Source organism: Nansenia antarctica (genome assembly GCF_963989245.1).
Source record: "Nansenia antarctica genome assembly, chromosome: 1".
Classification (NCBI taxonomy): Eukaryota; Metazoa; Chordata; class Actinopteri; order Argentiniformes; family Microstomatidae; genus Nansenia; species Nansenia antarctica.
Genome location: NC_137674.1, coordinates 14,579,905 through 14,606,074, shown reverse-complemented (window position 1 = coordinate 14,606,074; position 26,170 = coordinate 14,579,905). Strand labels below are relative to the sequence as shown.

At 42.6% G+C, this 26,170-nt stretch overlaps 2 protein-coding genes across 2 annotated transcripts in view; one reads left to right on the top strand and one right to left on the bottom strand.

Annotated features, from left to right (window-relative positions):
- Positions 1-4,473: 4,473 nt before the first annotated feature.
- Positions 4,474-9,957, bottom strand: edaradd (EDAR-associated death domain; the record flags this gene model as incomplete). Its single annotated transcript, XM_080545910.1, has 6 exons — positions 4,474-4,856; positions 5,013-5,061; positions 5,461-5,531; positions 5,632-5,674; positions 6,103-6,161; positions 9,900-9,957. 6 exons carry the CDS (start codon positions 9,955-9,957, stop codon positions 4,474-4,476), a joined length of 663 nt encoding a protein of 220 aa, XP_080402036.1.
- A 5,597-nt stretch (positions 9,958-15,554) lies between these two features.
- pdzd8 (PDZ domain containing 8) overlaps positions 15,555-26,170 on the top strand; it is a gene marked incomplete at both ends in the record, with an annotated part of 45,098 nt that continues 34,482 nt past the window's right edge. Inside the window, one exon of the mRNA XM_080545963.1 lies at positions 15,555-16,459. Coding sequence (XP_080402089.1) covers positions 15,555-16,459 — 905 coding nt within the window. The remainder of the gene's footprint in view (positions 16,460-26,170) is intronic.

The window sequence follows — 26,170 nt, the reverse complement described above, 5'->3', positions numbered from 1 at the left end:
ATCTAGAACTGCAAACACCAGAGCTCAGCCTTTCTGCCCCCAAGATTGAAGGAGAAGTCCCTGCTCCAGATATAGATATCAGTTTGCCAGAGGCAGACCTCAAAGGACCAGAAGTGGATCTTCAAACCCCAGATGTTGATCTTGAGGGCTCTTCTGGTAAATTCAAGCTGCCTAAAATAAAACTGCCAAAATTCGGCTTCTCTGGTCCAAGAGTAAAAGGTCCAGAAATTGATGTTGATGCTGGAGTGAAGGCCCCTGAACTGGACATATCAGCTCCTGGCGTGGATGTAAATATACCCAAAACAGAATTGAAGGGGCCTGATCTAGAACTGCAAACACCAGAGCTCAGCCTTTCTGCCCCCAAGATTGAAGGAGAAGTCCCTGCTCCAGATATAGATATCAGTTTGCCAGAGGCAGACCTCAAAGGACCAGAAGTGGATCTTCCAACCCCAGATGTTGATCTTGAGGGCTCTTCTGGAAAATTCAAGTTGCCTAAAATAAAACTGCCTAGCTTTGGTTTATCTGGACCTAAGGTGAAGACACCAGAACTAGATGTCAGTACTGATGTGAAGACACCAGTTTTGGATGTCTCACTTCCAGGGATTGATCCAGAAATTGATGTTGATGCTGGGGTGAAGGCCCCTGAACTGGACATATCAGCTCCTGGCGTGGATGTAAACATACCCAAAACAGAATTGAAGGGGCCTGATCTAGAACTGCAAACACCAGAGCTCAGCCTTTCTGCCCCCAGAATTGAAGGAGAAATCCCTGCTCCAGAGATAGATGCACCTAAAGCAGATCTCAAAGGACCTGAGGTAGATCTAAAAGCTCCAGATGTAGACATCAGTGCCCCCTCAGGCAAATTCAAATTGCCTCATTTCAAGCTCCCAACGTTTGGCCTATCAAGTCCTAAAGTAGAGGATCCCAACATTGAGGCTGGTGTTGAAACTCCAAAGGAAGCCTTAAATGTACACCAAGCAGACCTCAATCTCTCGGCTCCAAACATTCAAAGCAACATCTGTGTTCCAGATGTAGATCTTAATCTACCAAAAGCTGAGCTCTCTATCCCAAATACTGAAGGAGAAGTTAATGTCCCAGACACTGACTTGAGTATGGCCCAAGAAGATATTAAAGGCCCTGAGGTCAATCTGAAAGCTCCAGAAATCAACATTGATGCTCCCTCTGGAAAACTGAAAATGCCTCATTTTAAGATGCCAAAGTTTGGTCTCTCAGAACCCAAAATAAAGGGACCAGAGATTGATGCCAATGCTGATTTGGAAACATCTGACATGGCTGTTTCCATCCCCAAAGTTGAGGGAGAGATCCTTTCACCTGAGCTGAGTCTCTCTGCCCCAAACATTGAAGCCAGCACTGACAAGCCAGAAGTTAATTTACCTGAAGCTGACCTCAATGTGGATCTTAAGGAGGATTCTCCCAAAAGTAAGTTGAAATGGCCATTCAAGTGGGGCAGATCCTCAAAAGATAAAGATTCTGACTTGGATAACGAGGAAGATGAATCAGAGGAGATCCTTTCACCTGAGCTGAGTCTCTCTGCCCCAAACATTGAAGCCAGCACTGACAAGCCAGAAGTTAATTTGCCTGAAGCTGACCTCAATGTGGATCTTAAGGAGGATTCTCCCAAAAGTAAGTTGAAATGGCCATTCAAGTGGGGCAGATCCTCAAAAGATAAAGATTCTGACTTGGATAACGAGGAAGATGAATCAGAGGAGGATGGATCAGAAACTGATTTATCCAACGTTGAGGTGGAGGTACCAATATTTAAATTCCACAAACGACTGCCAGAGAACAGCATTGACACACCAAAGATTGACACTACCACAGCCAGCACCAATGTCAACTTGCCAAAAGTGAATCTATCGTTAAATAATAAAGGGAAGGAGACATCACCCTCAGGGCCTATTGACATCATGGAGCGACTGAAAATGTTTAAAGCGAAAACATCCACAGTTAATGTCTCGACACCAGAAGTGAAAGGTGATCTTGGTCAAACAGAGGAGCTCACTGCCCCTAACCTTGATGTTAGCATCACATCAGATGCAGACAGTTCCCCCAAGGTAAAAAGAGGGACTTTCAAAGTTACAAAGCCTGAATCTAAACTAGGCTTGGAATACCCTGTAGAAACTTCAACAGAGGAAAATGATAGCCTGTCGCTAAGCCTCTCCAATATGCTTGGTCTAAATATCACAGATGCAGATTAATCCTAGTTCCCAGCCTTGTGAGCCCTGTACACTAGGAGTAAACCAACATGAATGCAACTATATTGTAAATAGATGTTAACCAATCCCACAGAACATTACAAAGTGATTTGTGTATGAGTGGATTTAATCCATTTTCAGGATGTGGTTTAATGAACAATTTAACAGAAATATGTAATTATTGCTATGTAGAATTGTCTCAGATATCCTTTTGTATTCCATTTATCTTTTACCTACAGTTACTGTATATGCTACATCTATATTCATATTCATACATTCATATTTAATAAGCTGTGTACTTAAACTGATATTTAAATTATGTTAACCTTTCTCAAACACTGTTCAGCATTACTTTAATAATGACTATTGTCTCTCATAATACTAATGAGTATTGTCCCACATATAATTCAGACCACATGTTTTACCTAAGCGATTGCAATCTGAAACATTGACAGATGTTAAACAGTGATATGTTATTAAACTATTCAATGCATGTTTTTATATTCAATAAACAATTATATGAAAACTTTAATTTTGCCTTTTAACAATTCCTACATGATTAATTGAAATGTATTTAAGACAATGGCTGGTTTTAAATTAAAGTTTGATTTCATATTCAACACTGAGGTCAAAATAAAGGTGAAATAATCCCACACACAGATGTAAATAAAACAAATAGGTTGCCTGATCACTCTTTTTTCAAAGGTTTATCTTTTACAAATATCATTCATGTAATTGCTGATGATATGATCTTTGAAAGCTTTTACAAAAAAAAGAAAAAGGTCCAAAGATTTGCAAGAAACTTGGTATAAACAAATAAAGATTTTGAAATAAATAGAAATTAAAAGACATCAAGCTTTTATTTATTTTAAGTTGGGGAGAATATTGTGACCACAATCAGAACATCCAAATAAGAATTAGACGTAAGTATACAATTTTATGTAAGATATGTGTAACTGAACCGTCAAATCTCAAATCCCAAGTATGGATTCAATTTGTAAAGAGAGTGAAATCATGCTGCCTCAAAAGTTCACCCTTGGGCATACACACCTGTGTAGTAAGACCTGTAATTACTGGGAACATAATTACACTAACAGGTTGTTACACTGCCCATATTGTCACACTGCAGCTTAAATGGAACCTAGTGTATATCCGATTTGTTTGCATATCCAATACAGGTCTGATTATTTTCTAGCTGTCTTAATGGAAAGAAATACAGAGAATATGATGACTTTTGAATTCTGATGATACCAGAACCAATGATACCAATACCTCACATTAATTGTCTATTGATATTTTACACCCAGAGTAATGTTTCCCTCCTCTTCTTGGATGAGACAGGTACATTTCATATGGCTAGAAAGGTACAACACAACAGTACTAGAACAGGAGATCTAACTTTGTGTGGCTGGTATTGTTTCAAAGCTTTTATGCTCTCTATTTACCCGATTTTAAGTTTAACTGTGTTAATCCCCCCTTAACAGTGCGTTCATCATGATATGGAGTAAGGATTATTGAAATCTGATATATCATTTGTAAAAGTAGTGTGAACATTCTGGCATAAGAATCAGACATGAAAAAAGGATCGGATTTAGTCAGTGTCTGCGGTTAATAAAATGTTGGGTAATGGCGGTCGCGGGAGTAGTGGGGACACTTACAGTAATATCCCTAAATGTTCTGGTTGAGTTGATGAAAAATATAGTGCAGCTAAAAAGTACACAATGATGATCAGTCCACAATGAAGTCCTGTCCTGCTTCAGTAAACTCCGCAGGAGTTATAACATGTCATCCACTTGTCTTCCATTTCCACACAAACACAACCAAAAGCTGGGAATCACTGGTTGTTATGTATAAATTGATCTCTTCTAACAAAAGGTCCACGTCCCTCTGTGGTTGCTGATTCGATAGAGCGAAATTAAATGAAAAACGTAAATGTATAATTAATGGGGGTGGAGACTAAAGCCAACTTTTTGGTCATTGTGATGCAAGATAAGTGTGTGTGTGTGTGTGTGTGTGTGTGTGTGTGTGTGTGTGTGTGTGTGTGTGTGTGTGTGTGTGTGTGTGTGTGTGTGTGTGTGTGTGCGTGCGTGTGTGTGTGTGTGTATGTATGTGTGTGTGTGCGTGCGTGTATGTGTGTGTGTATGTGTGTGTGTGTGTGTGTGTGTGTGTGTGTGTGCGTGCATGCGTGTGTGTGTGTGTGTGTGTGTGTGTGTGTGTGTGTGTGTGTGTGTGTGTCTGTGGAGGGGGGGGCTAGGAGTTAATTAGCCTGTTGCCAGCGGGAGGGCCAGTCGTTCTCCATCCAACGCTGAAGAAGCCGCAGCACGTCAATGCGCTGGTAGACGCGGCAGAGTTCGGTGAGCTCAGTGACAGTCTTCTGGTTGTAGCGCAGCAGGAACTCTTGCGTGGGGCTGTGGCACATTGAGCCCTGGGTCCGGTGTTCCAGCAGAGTCAGCTCGTCGTAGCTCATACCCCAGCGGCTGGCAAAGTTCTTCCAGTTCTTGACAGTGCAATGGTTCGGGTCCAGCTTGAGGCGCAGTAAGTCCAGCAAGTCCTTGTCGTCCATTAGGTCACTGATCTTGGGAGGTGGGCAACAGCATTTCTCACAGGGGTTGTTCAAGAACTGCAGCTCCTTGGGGAAATCTGATATGAAAAGGGTAAAGGGGAAACATTACCAGCCATCTTTAATGATTCACAGTGTTTGCACGTTTACTGTATGATTCAACAACTATTATCATGTATAAGAGTACTGCAGCTGTCCAGGGTGATGTGTTGAAAGTTTCATAACTTTGAATTTACCTGGTGAAATGGACCCTGTGCAGACACACTCTACACCATCTTCTACTGGCTGCAGCAGGTGGGGGGAATATAAAAACATTGTGTTGTAATATGATTCAGTATCACTCTCTACAATCTAATTGATCATTTACAATGAAAAAGGAAAAGCCTTTCTTTCTAAACCGCAAAACTCACACCCCTGAGCTACCTTTCCTATGGAAAAAGTGATGACTCGCAAACGATGAAATGGTGAAAAGATCTTGTGGGATTTGACACCAACCACTATTTCCCCTCTGCTAAAACATTACAGACAGCCTGGGGTAATTACAGTATGTGTTTGATCCTGAGGTGCTTGATTTAGAGCTTTATCAAGTAGAATGTGCTACAGGGGGTTCATCCTGTAAAGAAACATTGCAACATTACAACACTACAATAACACTGAAAAAAGTATTCCACAGGATCCACCCACCTGCCTTATTCTGTCTGAGGGAGGGGTGAGGTAACCAGGTGGCATAGAATGTAGCTGCAATGTCACTGTATCTGTAAGGAGAAGGTACATTTACATTTACTTTCTCATCTGATAGAACTGACAGGCACACATTGTGTGAACAGATACATGGGTTAGGATTGGGGCATCTACCTTGAGGTTCTGTGACTTGGACTGGATAGTTAGACTTCAAGGACTAAGAGAGGAAGAAATGAAGTCAAAAACATCAGCATTGTTGGAAAAACGTACACTAGCCACTTGAGGTCGATATATTTTTTATGTATTTGCCTCAAAGCTTTGCTTACAGAAATCAGAAAGACTGCAAATCAGAAAGGCTGTAACCATGGAGTAAAACTACACTCTGGTGTTTAGGATAACGCAGAGCAGCTTGTTACAACTTGTTGCTCAATTGGTCCCTAGGCAAAATAAATCACAGAATATTGTGCTCAGCTTTGTGCTAATGCTTTTACACAGGGCCTTTTTGAAAGCAATATAGACTCTAACACAGATTAAATAATTAGACATGTTATATTATTTTATAAGAAGAAATAAATACTATGTCTTACATGTTTTATAAAATCTGACACTAAATGCATTGTAGATAAAAACACTTACTAGCCTTACCATTTCTGCCATGAAGCTACTAGTATCTGTGTCCTCTACTGGTTCGGAGATGGTTCTTTCTGTAAAGACAACACAGGTGTCAAAGCTATGAATAAGAACAGAACCAGAGGAGATACAACAGATGAGAGTTCAGCATAATTGTCATATGTCATCTTGTCTTTGATTTAATTAGACCAAGTCAATGTTGATGTGTGAATGTGTTCAGTGGTGAGCAGTGTGACTTCACACTGACATACTGATCATGCCTTGTGACGTCACACCACTATAGTAAACTTAGGCTGAGGACATTATCTCCTTAGATTGTACTCAAGACTTGGTAATGTATGTGTATGTGAATCAACACAGTTTTAGTATGGACGAGGTATTAAGAGAAGCACAAAGCCCCCTTTTAAGCCCTATGAAATACTTCTGCAAGGCTGTGCAGGCCTGCATCAGTCTACGTCACTGTAAGGCCATTGTGTGAGACCTGAGGGCCCCAAATTAAGAGTGGCTCTGACCTTTCTTAAGTTACACTCCACAAGGCTGACACTCCCTTAAAGTTGGATGGGAACCGTGGATTTGAAAAATGCATTCAAGTGAACTAAGATTCTATAGACAACATTTAGGAATATGTTCATGAAGAGAACATATAAACTAGGCAGGAATATAAACAAGCTCAACAGTGAACTAGGGTGGGCATACAATTGTAGCTTCCGCAAACAGGCAAAATGAGCAAGGTTATTAGTGATAATGTAACCACTGAGAATTAAGTTGTTCAATGGGAGGAAGTCTACCAAACACACACACACACACACACACACACACACACACACACACACACACATGCACACACATGCACACCTCTACCCAAGTGTCTGATTCACCATTCCAATTGACCACTGAAACATTTACTACTGTATGGAGAGGTAAGGTGACTCAATGGGAGTAAGTCAGTCTATTTATTGACCATATCACCCACAAGATAGCAAATGCTGCCAAGACCTCACATAGTTTTTTTGATGTTCCTCATGGAGGCTGAACTATGACCAAGAGTTACACTGCAAAGCCATACTACCACTATGCTGAATAAAGGGAACATGACTGGTTGTGACTGAACAGAGATCAAATATTGTATATTTAGTACCTGTAATTCCTTTCAAATTCAATAGTAATGGATTTTAGTAGTTTTTGGTTATTATTACTATTTATGTATTACATGTATTCATCCATGTAGGTTATCCAGACAGGATTTAGGCTACAGGGAGTACAGCAGTTTCAGTACAACAGCTACAGTAATGGGGATCCTGATAAAGCAAACAAACTAAATATATTCTCTTTTTCAATAACAACCTGGCTGGTATCTGTTTTGCACTAGTAGAATAGGGACTGTAACTATTTCCATTTGTGCAACAAAACTGTTCAACTCAATGACTGTGTAATTACAAAGAAAGTCACTAAATTACAAAATAATAATAATCATTTAGTCATAGATGATCCTGAGACAGCAAGAGGATAGTGCCAGACAGCAAGATGATAGTGCCAGTTAAAAGTCAGTCAATAACACTATGCAATAACACTATGTGCAATATGACAATCGGGTACATAAGGTTCAGAGATAGGAAATGTTAGGATATGTATAGCATAGCATAGAGTACAGCACAGTGTTTTATTTGTATAGTATAGTATAGTGGATAGTGTACATAGCCTTTATTTATGTAAACCAGCTCTTTTCCCTTCTTGTTTTTAGTTTTTTTTTTCCTAGCACCAGGGGAGCCCCCCCTCCCAAATTTCGTTGTATGGTACCTGTACTGTACTAATGACAATAAAGACCATTCATTCATTCATTCATTCATTCATTCATTCATTCATTCATTCATTCATTCATTCATTCATTCATTCATTCAATGGAAGTGATCTGAGAAGCCTGTCGTCTGATTGGCCAGAGGAAGCTGTTTTCTACACGTGTGTTATGCCTCCTGTTTCCTGCTGCTATTACAAATGTTATTGCTGTTGCAAAAAACCTTTGTACACGGACCCTTTAACGATGCTTATTCAGTTTCATCCCACCATGCTCAACTCATGAGTGCTATCTGAGACATATCAGGCCCACGTTCGCTAATCAGCAAGTGTAAGCAGAGCCCCGGATCAGTCGAGCATTGTTTCTCCTTCACTGGGAATGCGGAGACATGTCACTACTCGCTCTGAAGTTCAAGAGATGAAATATAAACCACATCATAATAGATCGCTCTGGGCCATGATTCCACAGAGATGAACCTAGATTTTCTCCTTTTTGACCACCCATACCTTCAATGTATGGAAGGATAAGTAACGTTTTCCGACGTCTTATCAGACTGTGCACTGGTGCGTTTGCTTTGCACAGATGGCATGGATTGAGCTGAATGAATGGTGTGCTAATACCTGAATGATGTTTTAAATACCTGACATTTCTATAACTAAAAGCAAAATATGTACATGGTATAAAAGCTTTGAAAGTTACCATGTCTATGCATAGTGGATGATTGTGGATTTAGTGTGTGTGTTTGCGGTGGATGCTGGCTCAAGCTATGTATAGGGATTGCAAACTTGCAAGTTCCATCATGTTCAGTAGTTAAAGAAAACTGATTGAAGACTTTTCACGCCATAAGGCCCCTATACTGTGAGTTAAATCATGTGCTGCTGCAGTTGACAGCCGTATTCTATTCAATAGAGAATCCTCCTGTATGCCTCAGCAGAGATGGTAATTAACAATGACTTTGAAACTATGCAAAAGAATAGCGAGCTTGTTCACCAAGACATGAGGATGGATGACGGCAGACATTGCACAGACATTTACATGAAAGAATCAGTGCATTGTGTGCCACAGTCTGGTAGTGGTATCACTGAAAACCACGCTCAGGAGACCCAACAGGTATCTATCTGTCCAATGAAACAGCCCACCGGTCACTTTAAGCACATGAGCTCGAAGGATGATTTGCATTTTCATCCACCACACAAAACATGCATCTGTGTCGGGTTGGTTAATCTCACATGGCGAGGGCTGGAGTAGTAGGTGCATTTTATTTATTTTTTTGCAGTAACACCATCTGATGAATCTTATTCAACATTCATTTTACCACATTCGTTAGCTGCGAACATTTCCTTATGAGGCCAGGAATAATTAGATGTCCATGATAATGTGTTGGTCAGATTGGTTATCACTCCCTCCCACTCTTGATGTTTTGGATTAAAGACTATGATTTATGGAATCAGGTGTTTTGGCCATGTGTCTGGAACAAAAGCCTGCACCCACACCAGCTCTTGCAGGGTTGATTGCCAAAATAGTTTAAAAACCTAAAATAGAGTAGTCTGACGCTGTTGCCTAGATACACCAAGACGACACAATCATCTGATACTAGGATGACATTCATATCATTTTTGTTTAAGTTTACGAATATGTGTGTAGGCTATGTGTAAGTTGCGACTTGTGGTTGAAGCTTGGAGGAACGAGAGCTGGGCATATTATTGACATTTTCATTGACATTTCATCAATCAAATACAGGCTTTCCATTGCGTATATGACAACTGATGTGTCGGCCGACACTATTATTAATAGTTGAGACATTGTTAAAAGATAGGCAAAGGCTAATGAAACGATACCTATTGTCATAGTTGCCTATTAGGCTATGCACACATTAACACACATGTTTAACCTCTGCATTCACGATAGAAAATAATATCACGATTACATTCATTACATTCATAGTGTAGGCTAATTACCGGTCAATTAAAATGTAAAAGACATACATGAGAAGTAGTCACTTTTGAATTGCCTGACTTACCAAATTGCTCCTTAAACGCCTTCAAACTGGTCATATTAACACCAATAATGTTGCACATAGAGGGAAACGGTCCGTTACATATAAAAGTGGCCTAAATAATTACGTTGTTAATTATAATTACAACGGCCAAGAACTAATAACTCCAATTTGCGAGGATGGATGCCAACTCGGCAAAGGAAACATGCGCTGCGCTTCGTTGAGAGGCGGAAGTTTCACTGACTCTCAGTGGTGATGTGAAAAGTTCAAGTTCAGTGCTGAGAAGTGCAGTCAACAGACGCGCCTCCTCCCCCTGGCTGACCACAGGTGGCATGTCTGGCAACTTCCAGAAATATAGGTAAAGAGATTACACTGGTATCGAGAACTCTCCTCAGGCCTACGTGATTCTCTCCCCACGGCAGATAAAACAATAAAATACATTGGCCTAAATAGAAACTACGGTGATCACAGACGAAACTGATTAAGACGTAGGCTACACCTACTTGTGATATCCAGTTCAGTTATTTCATGATAAAGATATGAAACTCTGTTGTACGTGACGTGGCCTAGTCAATTCAATTGGTCTAGTCTAGATTTATGACAATAATAATGAAGTACTTTCCGACTGCTTTGATGCTAATACCAAATGTGTGTGCGCTCAACTTTAAAAACTCTTAACATAAAAACGAAACTGTTAACACTTGTAAACATTTTCCTGTCTGAAGTTCCCCTGAAAACCTGTGTGTCCCTGAAAAGCTTTGTGTCCAATTCACTGAGGACAGCTGTCAGATTGGGATAATTTACCCCAAATCCATCCATATGAATATATATTATATACGTATATTGTGAAACAAACGCCACTTTTCTGAATCATCAACTCAAAAGATTCATATTCACCATTCATTCTACCAACCAGTTCATAACATGATAAAAAAAAGACATGATACATGTTTCAAATATGATATTTTTGTAGTGCAGAAGAGTAATCATTATATTAATTATTCAACCATTATTCATATTTGACAATATTTTTCAAGTTAAGTGTAAACTAAATGTTAATTTCCCTTGACGCATCTGCTTCTCATATTTCACTTCTACACTGTGAAAAGTGTAACAATGCAGTTGTTCATCCAATACAATAATTGTAATTTAACAGTAGAAAACGATTGATTTGATTATTGTATACTCTATGGGGGGATGGCACTTTAAGACGAGTTTACCCGACTATGTGACTAGAACCGCAGATACCCTCTCTACTGTGGTGGAGGCATTAAAACGGCACCAGGCAAGGGCCTCCAAGCAGCAAAAGGCTGCATATGACTTCCGGGCTAATTTCCAATATTATTCAGCAGGGGGGTTGGTATGGGTACAGAATAAAGAAAGAAAACAAGGGCTGTCCTATTGTCCTATTGCAACGGTGATACAAAGGGCCTTTAAGTAGAGATTGTCACTGGGCCGCTGGGGAGCCATGCTGGTGGAGAGACGTGCTGGTGGAGAGACGTGCTGGTGGAGAGACGTGCTGGTGGAGAGACGTGCTGATGGAGAGACGTGCTGGTGGAGAGACGAGCTGGTGGAGAGACGAGCTGGTGGAGAGACGAGCTGGTGGAGAGACGAGCTGGTGGAGAGATGTGCTGGTGTAGAGACGTGATGGTGGAGAGACGTGATGGTGGAGAGAGACGGGGGCCGACTTTGACTCCGGAGTCTACGGGGGAGGACCAGCCAGTAGCAGCAGCTGTGCCCGGCCCTGTGTCTGGGGGACGTATAGAGGGACATGCATCATCTCTGTGTCTGGGGGACGTATAGAGGGACATGCATCATCTTTGTTTCTGGGGGACGTATAGAGGGACATGCATCATCTCTGTGCCTGGGGGACGTATAGAGGGACATGCATCATCTCTGTGTCTGGGGGACGTATAGAGGGACATGCATCATCTCTGTGTCTGGGGGACGTATAGAGGGACATGCATCATCTCTGTGTCTGGGGGACGTATAGAGGGACATGCATCATCTCGGGTGTCTGATCCAGGTGAGAGACATCCTTACCAGCATGTGGGTGTTTGGCGTCCGCGACCATTGGCTTCTCAGTACATGGGAATGGATGATGCCCGGGGGGGGGACACTCTGGGGGCCGGGGGCCGGGGGAGCCCTCAGTGACTTTAGAGCGGGGGGGTGCCTGAGGCACCAGAACACCAGGAGCCATACCCCGGCTGCACAAGGAAGCCACCTCCATCGTCTAGAGACTACGACATATCCTGCTCTCGACGACAAGTTCTTTCTTCATGGGGGGACGAGTGTGGTGAACCTGTTGTGGGAGGGGACATTTGTGGCTGATTGCGCAACCATGGACAGCCGTGTGGCTGAAAAAACTCTGGGGTTAAAAGACAGAGCGAGGACTTCATTCGGGGTAGCTGGAGAGTAGTCCGTACTGTTTGTTACTGTGAGCTTGTAGACCGCAGTGGGAGAGTGTCGACAGCCAGGCAGGGGAGCGTTCGAGAGTTAGGAGAGGAGGCTAGGGGCCTCCTTTAGTTAGAGAGGGCTGGGGACTTAAGGGGTGTGCGGGTTCTCCTATTCTCCAGCCTGGGTTCCAGTGCTCGGCCTGCCGCCCTGCGCTGTCAGCACTACCGACCACAGTCTTTGTTTCCCTGGGGAGTCAGACATGGCCCTGTGGGAGGGTTTCGCCACCTGGCCGAGTTAAGTTTGAACCTTTATTACTTCATGTTTAATGTATGTGTGTAATCAGTACTCAAGTTGTAAAAGAAAATCAGGGGGGATGGTGGATTTTATCATATGGGGACAATTTTAGCATCCCCACAGCATCAGTGTCTTCAGTGTCAGTGACTTGGTAAAAATGTCATGTGTGCGTGCCCCCTCCCTCGCCCACAGTCTTTTACTCAATATGTGCAAAACTAAATGTTGAAATAGCAGTAATACCATGTTCATTGATAAAATGACATAAGGGATGTAAAGGGGGGATGGCAGTTTTAGAAGGAGGATGATTTTTACTGTTTTTATTTCAGGGGGGATGCCATCCCCCCTCATCCCCCCTCAACTTGAGTGCTGTGTGTAATTTGTGTATTCCTTCCCTACCCCTGTCTGTTTTTGTTAGATTTGTTGTAATTCGAGAGGAAAACCGGGGGGTTACTGGGGGCAGCTGAACTGCTCTAGGCGTGGGGATTCACATGTGTAGCCCTTTTAATAATAATAATAATAACTTTAATTTATATAGCGCCTTTCACAAACCCAAGGACGCTGTACAAGGGGATGAAAACGGACAGACAAAACAGAAAACAAACAAAGCAAAAACTAAAACAATGACTAGAGGCCAAATGCCTTGGAGAACAGATGGGTTTTGAGACCTAGTTTGAAGGAGTCCAGGGTGGGGGCGTTGCGGATCACTGAGGGGAGGGAGTTCCAGAGCGTAGGTGCAGCCACGCTGAATGCTCTGTCCCCAAAGGTCCGTAGGTTGGTGCGGGGGGTGGATAGCAGGCCCATGTCTGCGGACCGCAGGTTCCGGGAAGGGGTATGCTGGGGGAGGAGGTCAGTTAGGTACTGGGGGGCGCAGGCGTGAAGGGATTTGTAGGTGAGGAGGAGGATTTTGAATGTGATGCGGGACTTGACCCGGTGCCAGTGGAGGTGAATGAGGGTGGGGGTGATGTGCGTGGAGTTTGAGTGCCGTGTATTCACCTGCTTTATTTGTGGCCCTTTTTCATGTGCAGAAAGCTGTGTGGGTTGTAGATTTGGTTGTAGTGGTTCACCTGAAGGCAGTCGAACAACCATGTTGAGTGTGGTTGGGGGACTCTCGTAACTCACCTGTCAAATTCCGTCCTATGAATTTTAGACCTGTTAAATTGAATAAAGATTGGATGCTTTCTATATCCCTGGGTTGTTGTGTGTTCACTTGGTCTCCGAGAGAGCCCTTTCCGGGCTGGTTTATTACAATATTATTTAGCATCAAAGCAGTCTGAAAATAATGCCATTGTGCATCAGAGCAGATGCAATCAATCTTTAATGAAAAACACAAATTGTTCTGAGTCATGAATTAATGAATCACCATTACCAGTCGTCTTATATAATGGCACGGTTCCATTTGCAGCCCTATCTCTGACCTTCTCATTTGGTGTTCACTCACTCAGCAATGTGGAGATGGATTCATCAATAAACGGAGCTTCCACCAACTACCTCACCTTTAACCAGTCCTATAAAATGTATGAACAGCATGTAGGCTATATGACAGACCAAATGGGGCAGGAATGCTGTTGTTATAATTGATTGTTGTTTATAAAAATATTGCATGTGTAAATTGTGTCCTCCTAAAAACTTGATTTAAACAATAGTGATGCCTATACATTTTGTAACCAGGGCACCCTTTAAAAAGATTGTAAATTGAGTGCGAATAGATAAAATGGCCCCCTGATTAAATCATTTATAAAAAAATAAAAATAAAATATAAATAAATAATTGGTCACCTAGGAGAGAAGCCTAACCCGAGATACGCGCGAGTAACTCCGACATTTGGAGATCTCAAGTTTGGATTCCACCCTTACTGCCCAAACCACGGCATGTCTGTCCTTGAAGCTGACTGTGTAAGACCAGTAACACTATTGTTTCAAATGTAAGTTGCTGCCATCTGCTGTACATTATGGGTAAGTCCTGCGCAATGTTTTTTTTATTTTAATTTAATTTTACGATAGCCTAATTGTATCGCAATTCACATAGAGACATCCTAACTGTATTATTGAGTGATGTACATAATGTTTGATGTACAATAGGCCTACGTTCCTAACTTTTCTGTGGAAATGCCCTGTGAAAAACGAGTGAATAGAGTGACAGGAGATATATGGGAGAATATATCTATGTCACATATAAATAGGTCACATATGAGTAACCAAGTTTGCACAGATGTTGCCCAATAAACACGACTCACGAGACTCAAGCACATCACAGCGCAAGAGTTTCCGTTATGGGGCATGCACATAATTATGCATAGGCCTAGTAGTATTTGGACACAACAAGAGTAAAAATGTGCGTTTATTTCCAAAATAGTTCAGGCTATATCAAGTCATTGGGTGAATAGATGTATTATTATTAGATCGCTTCATTATTGAAATAATGCATTATTCGTGCTGCGAATAGTCGTGAGTTTAGAATTATAAGGTTCTATCTCCGTTTAGGGTAGTTCAGAGATATTGAGCGTCAAAGTTTTGACATTCCATTATGTTTTGTGAGATGGAACCTTTGTATTTTATTAATTACTAACTAACAAATGACAACATTTTAAAAATAACACCACACAGGCATTAATAAACACCTAATGGATCAGATTATGTAAAAAACTCAATTTTGACAAAAATGGAGATAGAACCTTATAATTCTAACGTCACGTAGTGTCAAGCATCTATGCGTAAAAACGGGTATACGGTGACTGGTTTTCGGCCACAGCTCAAGGCTTTGATCCACTCGATATCCACTTTCTGTCAACTCCGTCATTACGCACAGCTACGTCGTACGTTCGCCCAATCAGCGGAGGAGCTTGAGCCCCAGGAAAGAGACGGCAGATGATATGGCAGCTTTGTGAGCGACCAGGTGGAACTTGCTTTGTTAATACGGTATATGAACATCGGAATATGACAACATTTTAAACGCGGGGACGGCGTTACAGAGACTGAGTCATTGCGCGAAATGATTTACTTGATATTAATCTCCGCGTTTTCCGGAGCACTCATCACATTGGTGTTACAGTTCCTGCTGCTTTTCCGGAGAAGCCCCGAGCCCATAGGCAGGACAGTGCAATATGTCAAAGCGGTGCCTGATCCCGCGTTGAAGGATTACTTTAATAATCATGGACATGCCGAATCAGGCCAACATCAACAACAGGACAACACGGCATCTGCTGCGTCCAAGCAGCAAGAGGCCATCTCTCCGCGGCTACAGGAAGCGGCTGTTACGAGCAGCAATAGCCCTAAACAACACCCGGCGCCACCGCCTTGTCAAAGACAAGACGAACCCCTTCACACCTCCTCCAAACCGGAGACGTGCAATTTTCTCAACGCGATCTTTCTGTTCCTGTTCAGGGAGCTCCGGGACACCCCCGTGGTCAGACACTGGCTGACCAAGAAGATCAAAGTGGAGTTCGAGGAGCTCCTGCAAACCAAGACGGCCGGTCGGCTGCTGGAGGGACTCAGCCTCAGGGACATCTCCCTGGGTCACTCTCTGCCCGTGTTCAAGACGGCCAAACTCATGCAGCCGGTGAGTCTGAACGAGGACGGCATGCCCGATGAACTTAACTTCGAGGTGGACCTGGAATACAACGGCGGGTTTCACCTGGCCATCGACGTAGACCTGGTGTTTGGGAAGTCCGCGTACCTGTTCGTCAAAATGACCCGTGTGGTGGGCAGGCTGAAGCTGCAGTTCACTCGGATGCCTTTTACGCACTGGTCCTTCACCTTCCTGGAAGACCCCCTGATAGACTTCGAGGTGAAGTCCCAGTTCGAAGGGAGACCCCTGCCTCAGCTCACCTCGATCATTGTCAACCAGTTGAAGCGGGTCATCAAAAAGAAACACACCCTGCCAAATTACAAAATCAGGTAAAAACTTACAGCACAGAGACCCAATACATGTCAGTCATTATCATGTCAACTTAAGCCTGAAAAGAGATGGTTAATGCAGGCCTAATGCTGTTGTCGTCTGATGCCACTGATGATACACTGTTTGATACATATGCCTATCTTCCCTTCCTCTTTTATTGAATGAATGAATGGTCTTTATTGTCATTAATACAGTACAGGTACCATACAACGAAATTTGGGAGGGGGGGCTCCCCTGGTGCTAGGAACAAAATACTAAAAACAAGAAGGGAAAAGAGCTGGTTTACATAAATAAAGGCTATGTACACTATCCACTATACTATACTATACAAATAAAACACTGTGCTGTGCTCTATGCTATGCTATAGATATCCTAACATTTCCTATCTCTGAACCTTATGTTATATCTCTGAACCATTATCATGTCAAGCCTGAAAAGAGATGGTTAATGCAGGCCTAATGCTGTTGTCTGATGCCACTGATGATACGTTTGATACATATGCCTATCTATCTTCCCTTCCTCTTTTATTCGGGGACAATGAAACAGAGTGTCACACTCACACAGAAGATCTTTTGATGAGATGCATATAGGTGCTCCTAAACTAATGCTTGGTCCACAGTTAGAAACATGGTCATGCAGGGCCTACACAGTGATTATGTCACATTTTCAACTTTTAAATTAGATTTTATACTTGCAGGTTGTACTCAGTGTGACTAGGTGTCAGTAGTCTTAGGAGTGCCCTGCCACTACATTGAGAAGGGTTTGAAATTACCACAACTTGAGGTGAAATATTTGTGTTTTGTTTTTGCATATGCAGATGAGCACATGGCCTGGCATCCTTTTGCAGATTTGACTAATGCTTAGTTTCTCTTGTGGTTATGGCGATGCTCAATGACTGTAGCCAGTTGAATTGAAGTAGGCTTACAGGTAACTTTAAACTGGCATCACTCACTCAACAAAATAACTAACAATTAGGCTATAGACTTGAAAGTCAGCTCTCACAACTGCTGTGACTGCACTGACTGGACTCAGCATGGGTGCCCACAATTCCATGGCACACTGACCCATGCAGTCTGTGTTATGTTTGGATGAGTTACACTGGTATGCTGGACATCTGCATCGGAATGTCAAAACTTCTCTGCGGTGCAATCTTTGGCCATCATATCTCCTGTCACTTTATCTTGCTGAGATTGTTGGAGTAGCATTCATTTAACCATAACCAGCAGAGAGCTGAGACCCCAGTGCCAAATAAGAGAGGGCCAAGGATTCTGAAATGGGTAGGAATGTCCCCTAGAGAGGGGGGCATAGAGAGAAATAAAGGAATTGCTAGCCTATCTGTTGCCTTTTTGAAAGGCGTGTGTGTGCGTGCATGTGTGTGTGTAAGCTTGTACTAGCCCGTTCTGTTCAGACCTTTAGATTAGGCATGTTAGGCATACAACCTTTCTATTTATATCAATATCTCAAGACAGTGATTATGGATTTGCGTGAGCCTGCCGTGTGTATGTGTGACTATCTGTGAGATTGCAGTTGACTTAGAAAGGGAGGGTGAGAGGAGGAATATTGTTTCCGTTGATAATCAATGAAACGCTGTTTTGTGCCTGACTAAAAATGAACAGACATTCATTTCATGCGCCATATTTTCTGCGTAGGCTGTATAGCGGAGGAAAACAATGGTTTGGTTGTTTAGTGACCGAACCATTGTTTGCAAAACCACAACAATTAACATAAACCACAAGGCCTAAAAGTAGCTGAACTATTGGATGTCTCTCTGCCTTACCACGCAGGCCTCGCTGACCTGGTTTCATGTGTGGGAGCTAGGCTGGCTGTTGCCGTTGGACTGAATGCACCAATCTGGAGGAGTTGCTTAAAATGGGGTGTGTGGGTGGGTGGGTGGGTGTGTGTGTGTGTGTGTGTGTGTGTGTGTGTGTGTGTGTGTGTGTGTCGCCCATGATCAGAATGCTGACTGAGCGAACAAGTGTTATGAGGTGATGGGAATGGATGGCGGAGGATAGAGCAGTGGATGGACATCATTTGGATTTGCTGAATGGCACAGATGGCAGGACTCTGGAAGGGAGGGGGGGTGAGGCTGGAGATAATCCAGGCATTACAACACCCATCTTGAGTCAGCTCAAAAACAGTGGGAATACTGTACTGAAAAGCACGGAATAACATAACAATGTTTCATTACAGGCAAACCTCGAGAGGGTAAACAAAAAGCATAAGAATTCCTCAATCAATCAATCAAACTTGATTTATATAGCATAAGTCATGCATTGAATGCAACTACTGAACAATAGTAGGCTAAATAAACCACAATACAATAAAAAAAAAAAATAGGAGATAAGAAATAGGGGTAAAAGTGTAAGTTGACAAGGACACTCGGTAAAGGCCAGGCTAAAAAGGTGTGTTTTAAGCTTACTTTAAAAAAATATTTTGAGACAGAACCTGAGGGATCTAGTGGTTGCGTATTCTAAAACCATGTCCAACTTGTAGACCGTGCCTTGTAGACCAATAAAAGTATCTTAAAATCAATTCTACGACTAACAGGTAGCCAGTGCATCGACTTTAAAACAGGTGTAGGCTAATGTGTGCTCTCCTTCTGGTCCTGGTTAAAACACAAGCAGCTGAATTTTGCTGAAAGCTGGAGTTGATATATGGCTTTTTTAGGTTGACCGCACAGGAGAGCATTACAATAGTCCAGCCTGCTAGTGATAAAAGTGTGCACTAGTATCTCAGTATTGGCCTGGGAGAGAAGCTGACACACACTGGCAATATCTTTTAAGTGATAGAAGGCCGATTTGGTTACAATTTGATGTGGGCATCAAAAGTTATATTGGAATCAATGATGGCTTTTGGCCTGGTGCTTAGGACTGAGTGCCAATGACTTCAATTTATAGGTCAGTTTCTCTCTCAGAGCCTCTGCTCTGATGACAAGCACCTCTGTTTTGCCCTGGTTGAGTTGAAGGAAGTTCTGAGCTGTCCAAGCATTAATGTCTATAATACAGTTTTGGAAGGCATCAAGAGGGCTTGTGTCATCAGGAGACACAGCAATATAGAGCTGTGTGTCATCAGCATAGCTGTGAAAATTGAAGCCATGTCGCCTAATGATACTGCCAAGGGGCAGCATATATCAACTAAAAAGGACTGGACCTAGGATAGAGCCTTGTGGTACTCCACAGTTGATGATATAGTTCTTAGATGAGTATTCATCGAGGGCAACAAAAAATGCTCTACGTGTGAGGTAGGATTTACTCTAACCTGTAACACCTTACATTAAGTTGCTCCAATATGGTACCGTGTAACATGAACTGTTGTATCAACATTGTACATACACTCACTGACTGTAGCCTACGTATTATTGGGTAGGCTTGCGAAACCACTGGTGACACACTAGGTCCCCCAAAAGGGTTCCCTTCGCTTCAGAACAATCCTTATTCCATGTGTCAACACAAACCTCTCAACTGTATTACTATGCAATTGCCAATCAATTACTAATGTATTATGTTGTCTAATGGCATATTATTACAATATTGTTTTTACGGAATTACTACAGGTTATTGGGCACATTTAAGTGTGACAGATTCCTCTTATGCCTCAGATTGGTTAATAGTGGCCCAATCCCGATTCTCTTTTCTAATTTCTACCACTTCGGCTCGTTTTGGAGTCACTCGCTTTGGAGCCACAAGCCTCCGAACAGAGCCACAAGCCTTAGTGGTTCCCCTAAGAAATGGGACAACCCTTCACGACTAATACGTCACCGTAGTGTAATGAATGGGTTAATTCATAGTCAGGACGGCGCATGCACCTTAGAGAGAGTTCGTGATATACCAGTAGGTGACTGACAGGTGTCGAGAGAACCGAAGTAAACTGGTTATACCTTTGTTGAACCCAGACTCAAGTGTCTTATTAGTCTATGTCCAAGTGACATTACACGTAGTATCGTAGAAAAGCATTGATGCTCGCGATTCATTCACAACTTGAATGAACTTGAACGCTATCAATCGATCAAACAAGTCATCAAATGAAAAAGAACAATGCCAGTGTTTCCTCCAGGATTTTTCACATTAGTGGCGGGGTGGTCGTCTTTCGCGCGCGCAGCGCGCGCCCGATTTTTATAAAACGCGTGCACGCGCATAAAACGCGTGCACGCGAAAACAAATATAATTTCTTAAATAGCGGTTAAGTCATTAAAGCCGAGCAGGTGATTTTATATAGAAGGTGATCAAATACCAATATTGTTATGTACGACAGTATGTCATTGCAGCACTTTGTTGCACTTTACGACGTCACGTTCTGTTAGAGCTTTACGACTGTGTGTGTGTGTGTGTTGTCAGAATGAATGGCACTTGACAGTAAACGGATCTCAGTTTGTATACCTGTGTGGATCTACATTTATTAGCATAACACAAACATAATAAATTAGATAGAACAACCCTGTTCATTAATGTTCATTAATGCTTGAGTTCATGTTCATGTTCGCACTGTTACTGTGTTGTGTGCCAATGCACCCCTGTGATGCTGTGTGTGTTATTGAGACCGTTGGGAGAGAGAGCTCGGGTGAACTAAGAAAGTTGTGTATGAGATAGTTTACAATTAAACGCACAGATTACATGAGAGAAGCTATCTGTCATTATTTCAACCACTGTCCAAGTGGGGACGTTACAATACTTTCGTTTTAGAACGAAACGTTAGGCTAGCAGCGTTTAGCAGTCACCATTCTTGAGCAAAACATGATACAAACAAACATTCAAATACTCGTGTCGTCTTGATTTTTTTTTCCGATTTCAATGTATGACGCATCATTTGAAAGCTTACCCATCTGTAGTTTCAGACTATGTAAACAAACGAAAAATTACGTAAGCAAATGGTTATTATTTATCTGGTATAGATACCACTTCTGCGCCGAATGTACCGCCACCGGCACAAATCCGCACCCGACATTGTAATTACCGTAATTTCTAAACGGTTTGTGCTATCGAAAAAAATGTCCCTGAAAGCTGAGATGTTGCACTTCAACCAACATATAGGGTATTACGGTAAAATGTGACGTGAGGACATTCTCAGAGTCAGTTTACTCACAGTGATTGGCGGAGCGTTCAGGGACACATGCTTTTTTTCAGTTCTCCGGTCATAATAACTCGCTGCCTTTCTGCGCAGCCTGAATCAAAGTGGACTGTCTGAATCATTTGGTGGCGGAGCAAATTCATTCGTGGCGGCCCGCCACCAATAAATGCATATAGAGGAAACACTGAATGCTTCATTATCGGAAATTCGCGCCTATCATGCTGTCAAACACCACAGGTAATAATGTATTTCTAAATAAAGATGATTGTACATCTCTGAAATGTAAATCGCACACCGATGTATTTCTATGGGGAAGGCTGTGCTTGACACTTCCATGGGACTGACGTCGGGGCAGCGGAACACGGTGACTGTCAGCCTGTGACAAACGCGCAGATATGAGTGCTCCGGTGTCCTGCTGGCTCCGGTGTCCTGCCCGCTGTCCCGAGCGCGCTGGACTGTGGAACTTTCTATGTTAAGCACCTCGGCATAACAGCGATTTTTTTGTTATGCTTGTTCTAAAGAAAAGGTCTATAATGCATTGAAATGACATTAAACTAAGATAATACGATGGTTATCATCATTTTTCAAGTCTTTAATTACAAGTAATTATAGAAAAAGTAAATGACATTTCAGGCTAGCTTCCGTATTTAGGAGAGCGAAAATAAAATGTCTGTAGATGATTCGCAATGCTTTCTGAGGCGAAAGGTTATGGCTCCGAATGGAACGACATAGAAATAGAGAATTTCTCCAAATGGAGCCATGGATAACCCTAACCCTCGCCCTACCCCTAAATGTAAAATGAATTGGGACGCCACTACCCCTACATGTGAACGCGCAAAACGGAGCCGAAGGGGTGAAAACGGAGCCGGAGGGGTGAATTGGGATTCACCCGATCTGTCTAAGTGTCTATCTTCTTTCTCTCTCCCCCTCTCTCTCTCTCTGCATGGTAGCCTATCTGAATGGAGTGGGAGGGGAAATGATATCAGTATTTCTTTCGAACTTTGACATTTAAATGAGACTAAAGTTCTGCAATGCCATTGCAGCTCAGACTTATGCCAACTTCATACACACAGCTATCAGCTGCTACGAAAAGTCAAGTCATGATGAAACCTCACTGTTAAGATCTCAAACTAAATATGAAACAGGAATGTTCAGTAGATAGGAGAGTGAGATTGATGCCTGCAAGTAATGAATTCAACCTTTCACCTGCGTGCTCACCAGTGTAGGAAATCCTGATCTGCCTTTTCAAGTCCTCTCCATAAGAGCCCAAACGGTGTTGTTATGTATAGAACACTGGATTGGAGAGGGCTTAATTGTTTCTATGCATGGTATGCCATGCCAAATACATCTGACGCTCAGGCTGTAGCTAGCCTTAGCCTAGCACATGCATAGTAGATAGGGTGGCGAACAGACTTAAGACCTGAATTCTTGATTCCCAGATGGTATTAAAGGTAGACTCAGTATGATCTTAGCACGGGAAGTGGAATGACTTCAGAGATGTTCCAGCGATTCTGTAGGCACACAAACACAGCATCTTCAACCTGGCTAGCTATCTTTGTTGGTGGTTGCCCTGCTATTTCGTGGCCAAGTTTTATTGCTGAGTCTACCTTTAAGTCTATTTGTCCACATTTGGCGAAGGGAATGGGAACCTATGAGACAATTATTTACTACAGCCTTTACTAGACCTAGCTTTTACATTCCAGATCAACCAGGGAGATAGCCTATGATGTTCATAATCACAGTCAAATGCACTGAGCCAGCCACCCTCATCCAAATCCTTATCTGTGAGTAGACATGACAGACCAGATTGGCACCATTTTATTACTGAACGTCCAACTGCTTTTTTCTTTTTAAGTTTGTCTGTTTTCACTGCACAATATCCTGATGCCTGCTGGGTGGATGAATGCTAGTTCCCCAGGCTTTGCAGTTTGCAATAGTACTATCCTTCTCATTCTATACACTGTGTGAATTTCTGAAATTATTGAGATGTGCTGGACCATCAGTAATGTGGGAAGCCCCGCCCTCATCCCTTATCCACTATCAGCTGTGTTGTTGGTTACATAATTGCTCTCCAGACATCTGTTACCCTTCCAATTGAACCTCTCTCTGTACTATTTAATACCATTTGGAAATCAAGTCATAAATTAAGCACTTTAGTCGGCCTGCCACTTCCTATCTAGGTTTTGTATTTATTTTGTATATGTAGCTGCCACTTTTAATGGAGCCTGTACCTTTTCAGTTCCACTCTGGATAACTTGTAATCCAGACACTGAAAAGAGACTCTTGCATTGATTGGACTGTCATTTAGCCTAGCTGATGAGAGAGAGATAATTCACCAAGGATAAATAGTGCAGGGGCAAAGTTTGGATCTCAGTCAAATCTATTATAGTCAATAAAGTTGTCTCTATCATGTGTTTGCAGGACTGGGGTCAAATGGGTTTTAATCAAGGATACTTTTGTTAGCTTTGATTAGCCTACCAGTTTCGCTAATCTGTTGAAATGGAGCAGATAGTGTTTTGATGACCAAGCCCATAGCAACTTATGTGTGTTAGTTTGAGATATTAAATTGAGATAGTAAATAGTAATTGTGATTGTTTAAGCCAGACAGGCAAGCTGGGTTCAAACTCCTTAGCTAGCCTCACAAGCCGACATCTCAGATTCACCCCAGATACCTGATGCTGTTTACTCTCTTCACAGCAGACCTGTTGATGTTGATGAGGTCTTGTGCCTGTTTCTTTTTCCTGAAGTTCACCAGTCTTGTCAGCGTTGAGGGTGAGGTTATTGGCCTGGATGTACTGAGCCAGGCGGTCAACCTCACTTCTGTAGGACATCTCGTCGTTGTCGGTGATCAGGCCAATCACTGTTGTGTCATCGGCGAACTTGATTACCGTGTTGTGACTTGATTAGCTGTGAGTGGCCATGCAGTTGTGGGTGTACAGGGAGTAGAGGAGGGGGCTTAGTACACAGCCTTGGGGAGCTTCTGTGTTGATGGTCAGAGGGGCGGAGGGCGGAGGCAGGGCTCGACATTAAGGCTTGTCCGGGACAAGTACATTTTATGTTCAGACAAGTGGACTGGACTTCCTCCTGCACTTGTCCGATGGACAAGTCAAAACAAAGAGAAAAATAAATGAATCAATATGTATTAATATCCACAAAAAATGTATTCCTCATTCAGTTGTCCAGTCGGAAAAGTAATAAATGTTTTAATGAGCTATGCCGCACCTCATTCTCGCTGCCTATGAGGCGTATGTATCAGATATTCTAATGCTATTGCATGCGCGTGACCGTTATTAACTCTACTGCCCGCAAAAGTGCCAATGATCTTGACTGCGAAATTGGCTTGTGGAAATGTTAAGTCCGTAGTGAAAGAAACCGACACGTTACTCAAGCCAGCAAGCAAGATGTTCCTTCAAGCACCAAAAACATTGCTGGTGTTCTGCCAATGTATGCTGCCTTGTCAATGTATGCTGCCTTGTCAATGTATGCTGCCTTGTCAATGTAGCTGCCGTGTCAATGTATGGTGCCTTGTCAATGTAGCTGCCTTGTCAATGTATGCTGCCTTGTCAATGTAGCTGCCTTGTCAATGTATGCTGCCATGTCAATGTATGCTGCCTTGTCAATGTAGCTGCCTTGTCAATGTATGCTGCCATGTCAATGTATGCTTCCTTGTCAATGTATGCTGCCTTGTCAATGTATGCTGCCTTGTCAATGTATGCTGCCTTGTCAATGTATGCTGCCATGTCAATGTATGCTGCCTTGTCAATGTATGCTGTCATGTCAATGTATGGTGCCTTGTCAATGTATGGTGCCTTGTCAATGTATGCTGTGTGACTTACTCCGACCTCTTTAGCCCTCAGCAACTGAAGAGAATCTCTTCCTACTTTCCTCCCTCATTACGAGCTTGGCAGGAAACAGCAGGGCTGGCTCGAGGCCTAGGTTGTAGAGCTCCGACATCACCTTACTGTATTTGTGGCGTTGTTCCTTAACCTCCGGAGCAGAATCCTCCTAGATGGTGATGGGATAGCTCCGGCTTCACAGAGGATCTTATCTTTCTGCTGTAATCTGTGAAACTGGATGATGACAGGCCGCAGCCTCTGTCCAGGCCCCGGTTTGTCAGAGAGTGTACGATGCGCCCTGTCACACTCTGGCAGTGAACCCAGGACGCCATCACCAAGAACCTCCACCAGAAGTTCAGAGAAAAAAGTAGAGGAATGAGGCCTTTCAATGCACTCAGGAAGGCCAATGATTCTGATATTTTTACAGCAGCTACGAGACTCGAGGTCTGTGAGTTTGGCTAGTTGCTTAGCATTGCTCTCCGTTAGCTTGGCGCACATTTTTTTTCAGGACTAGCATACACTAATCCTGTACAATCCTGTGTTGAAGAATGGACCAAAATCCCACCACGTCACTGTGAGAGATTCTTTTTTTCGTACAGGAAGTGTCTTGAAGCTTGGCTCTCTACCAAATATTAAATACATTTCAGTTAGCGTGTTTAATACCTCTTTCCTGTGTTATTCCCCTTTATTGCACATAACCTTTTACCCTTTCATGGATTGGAGTGTTTCTTTAGCTGTGTAGTTTTATTGAGTTAGTACCAATGTCTGGTCTAATTTTTCATGTGAATAGCTGCAGTGGAATTAAGAAAT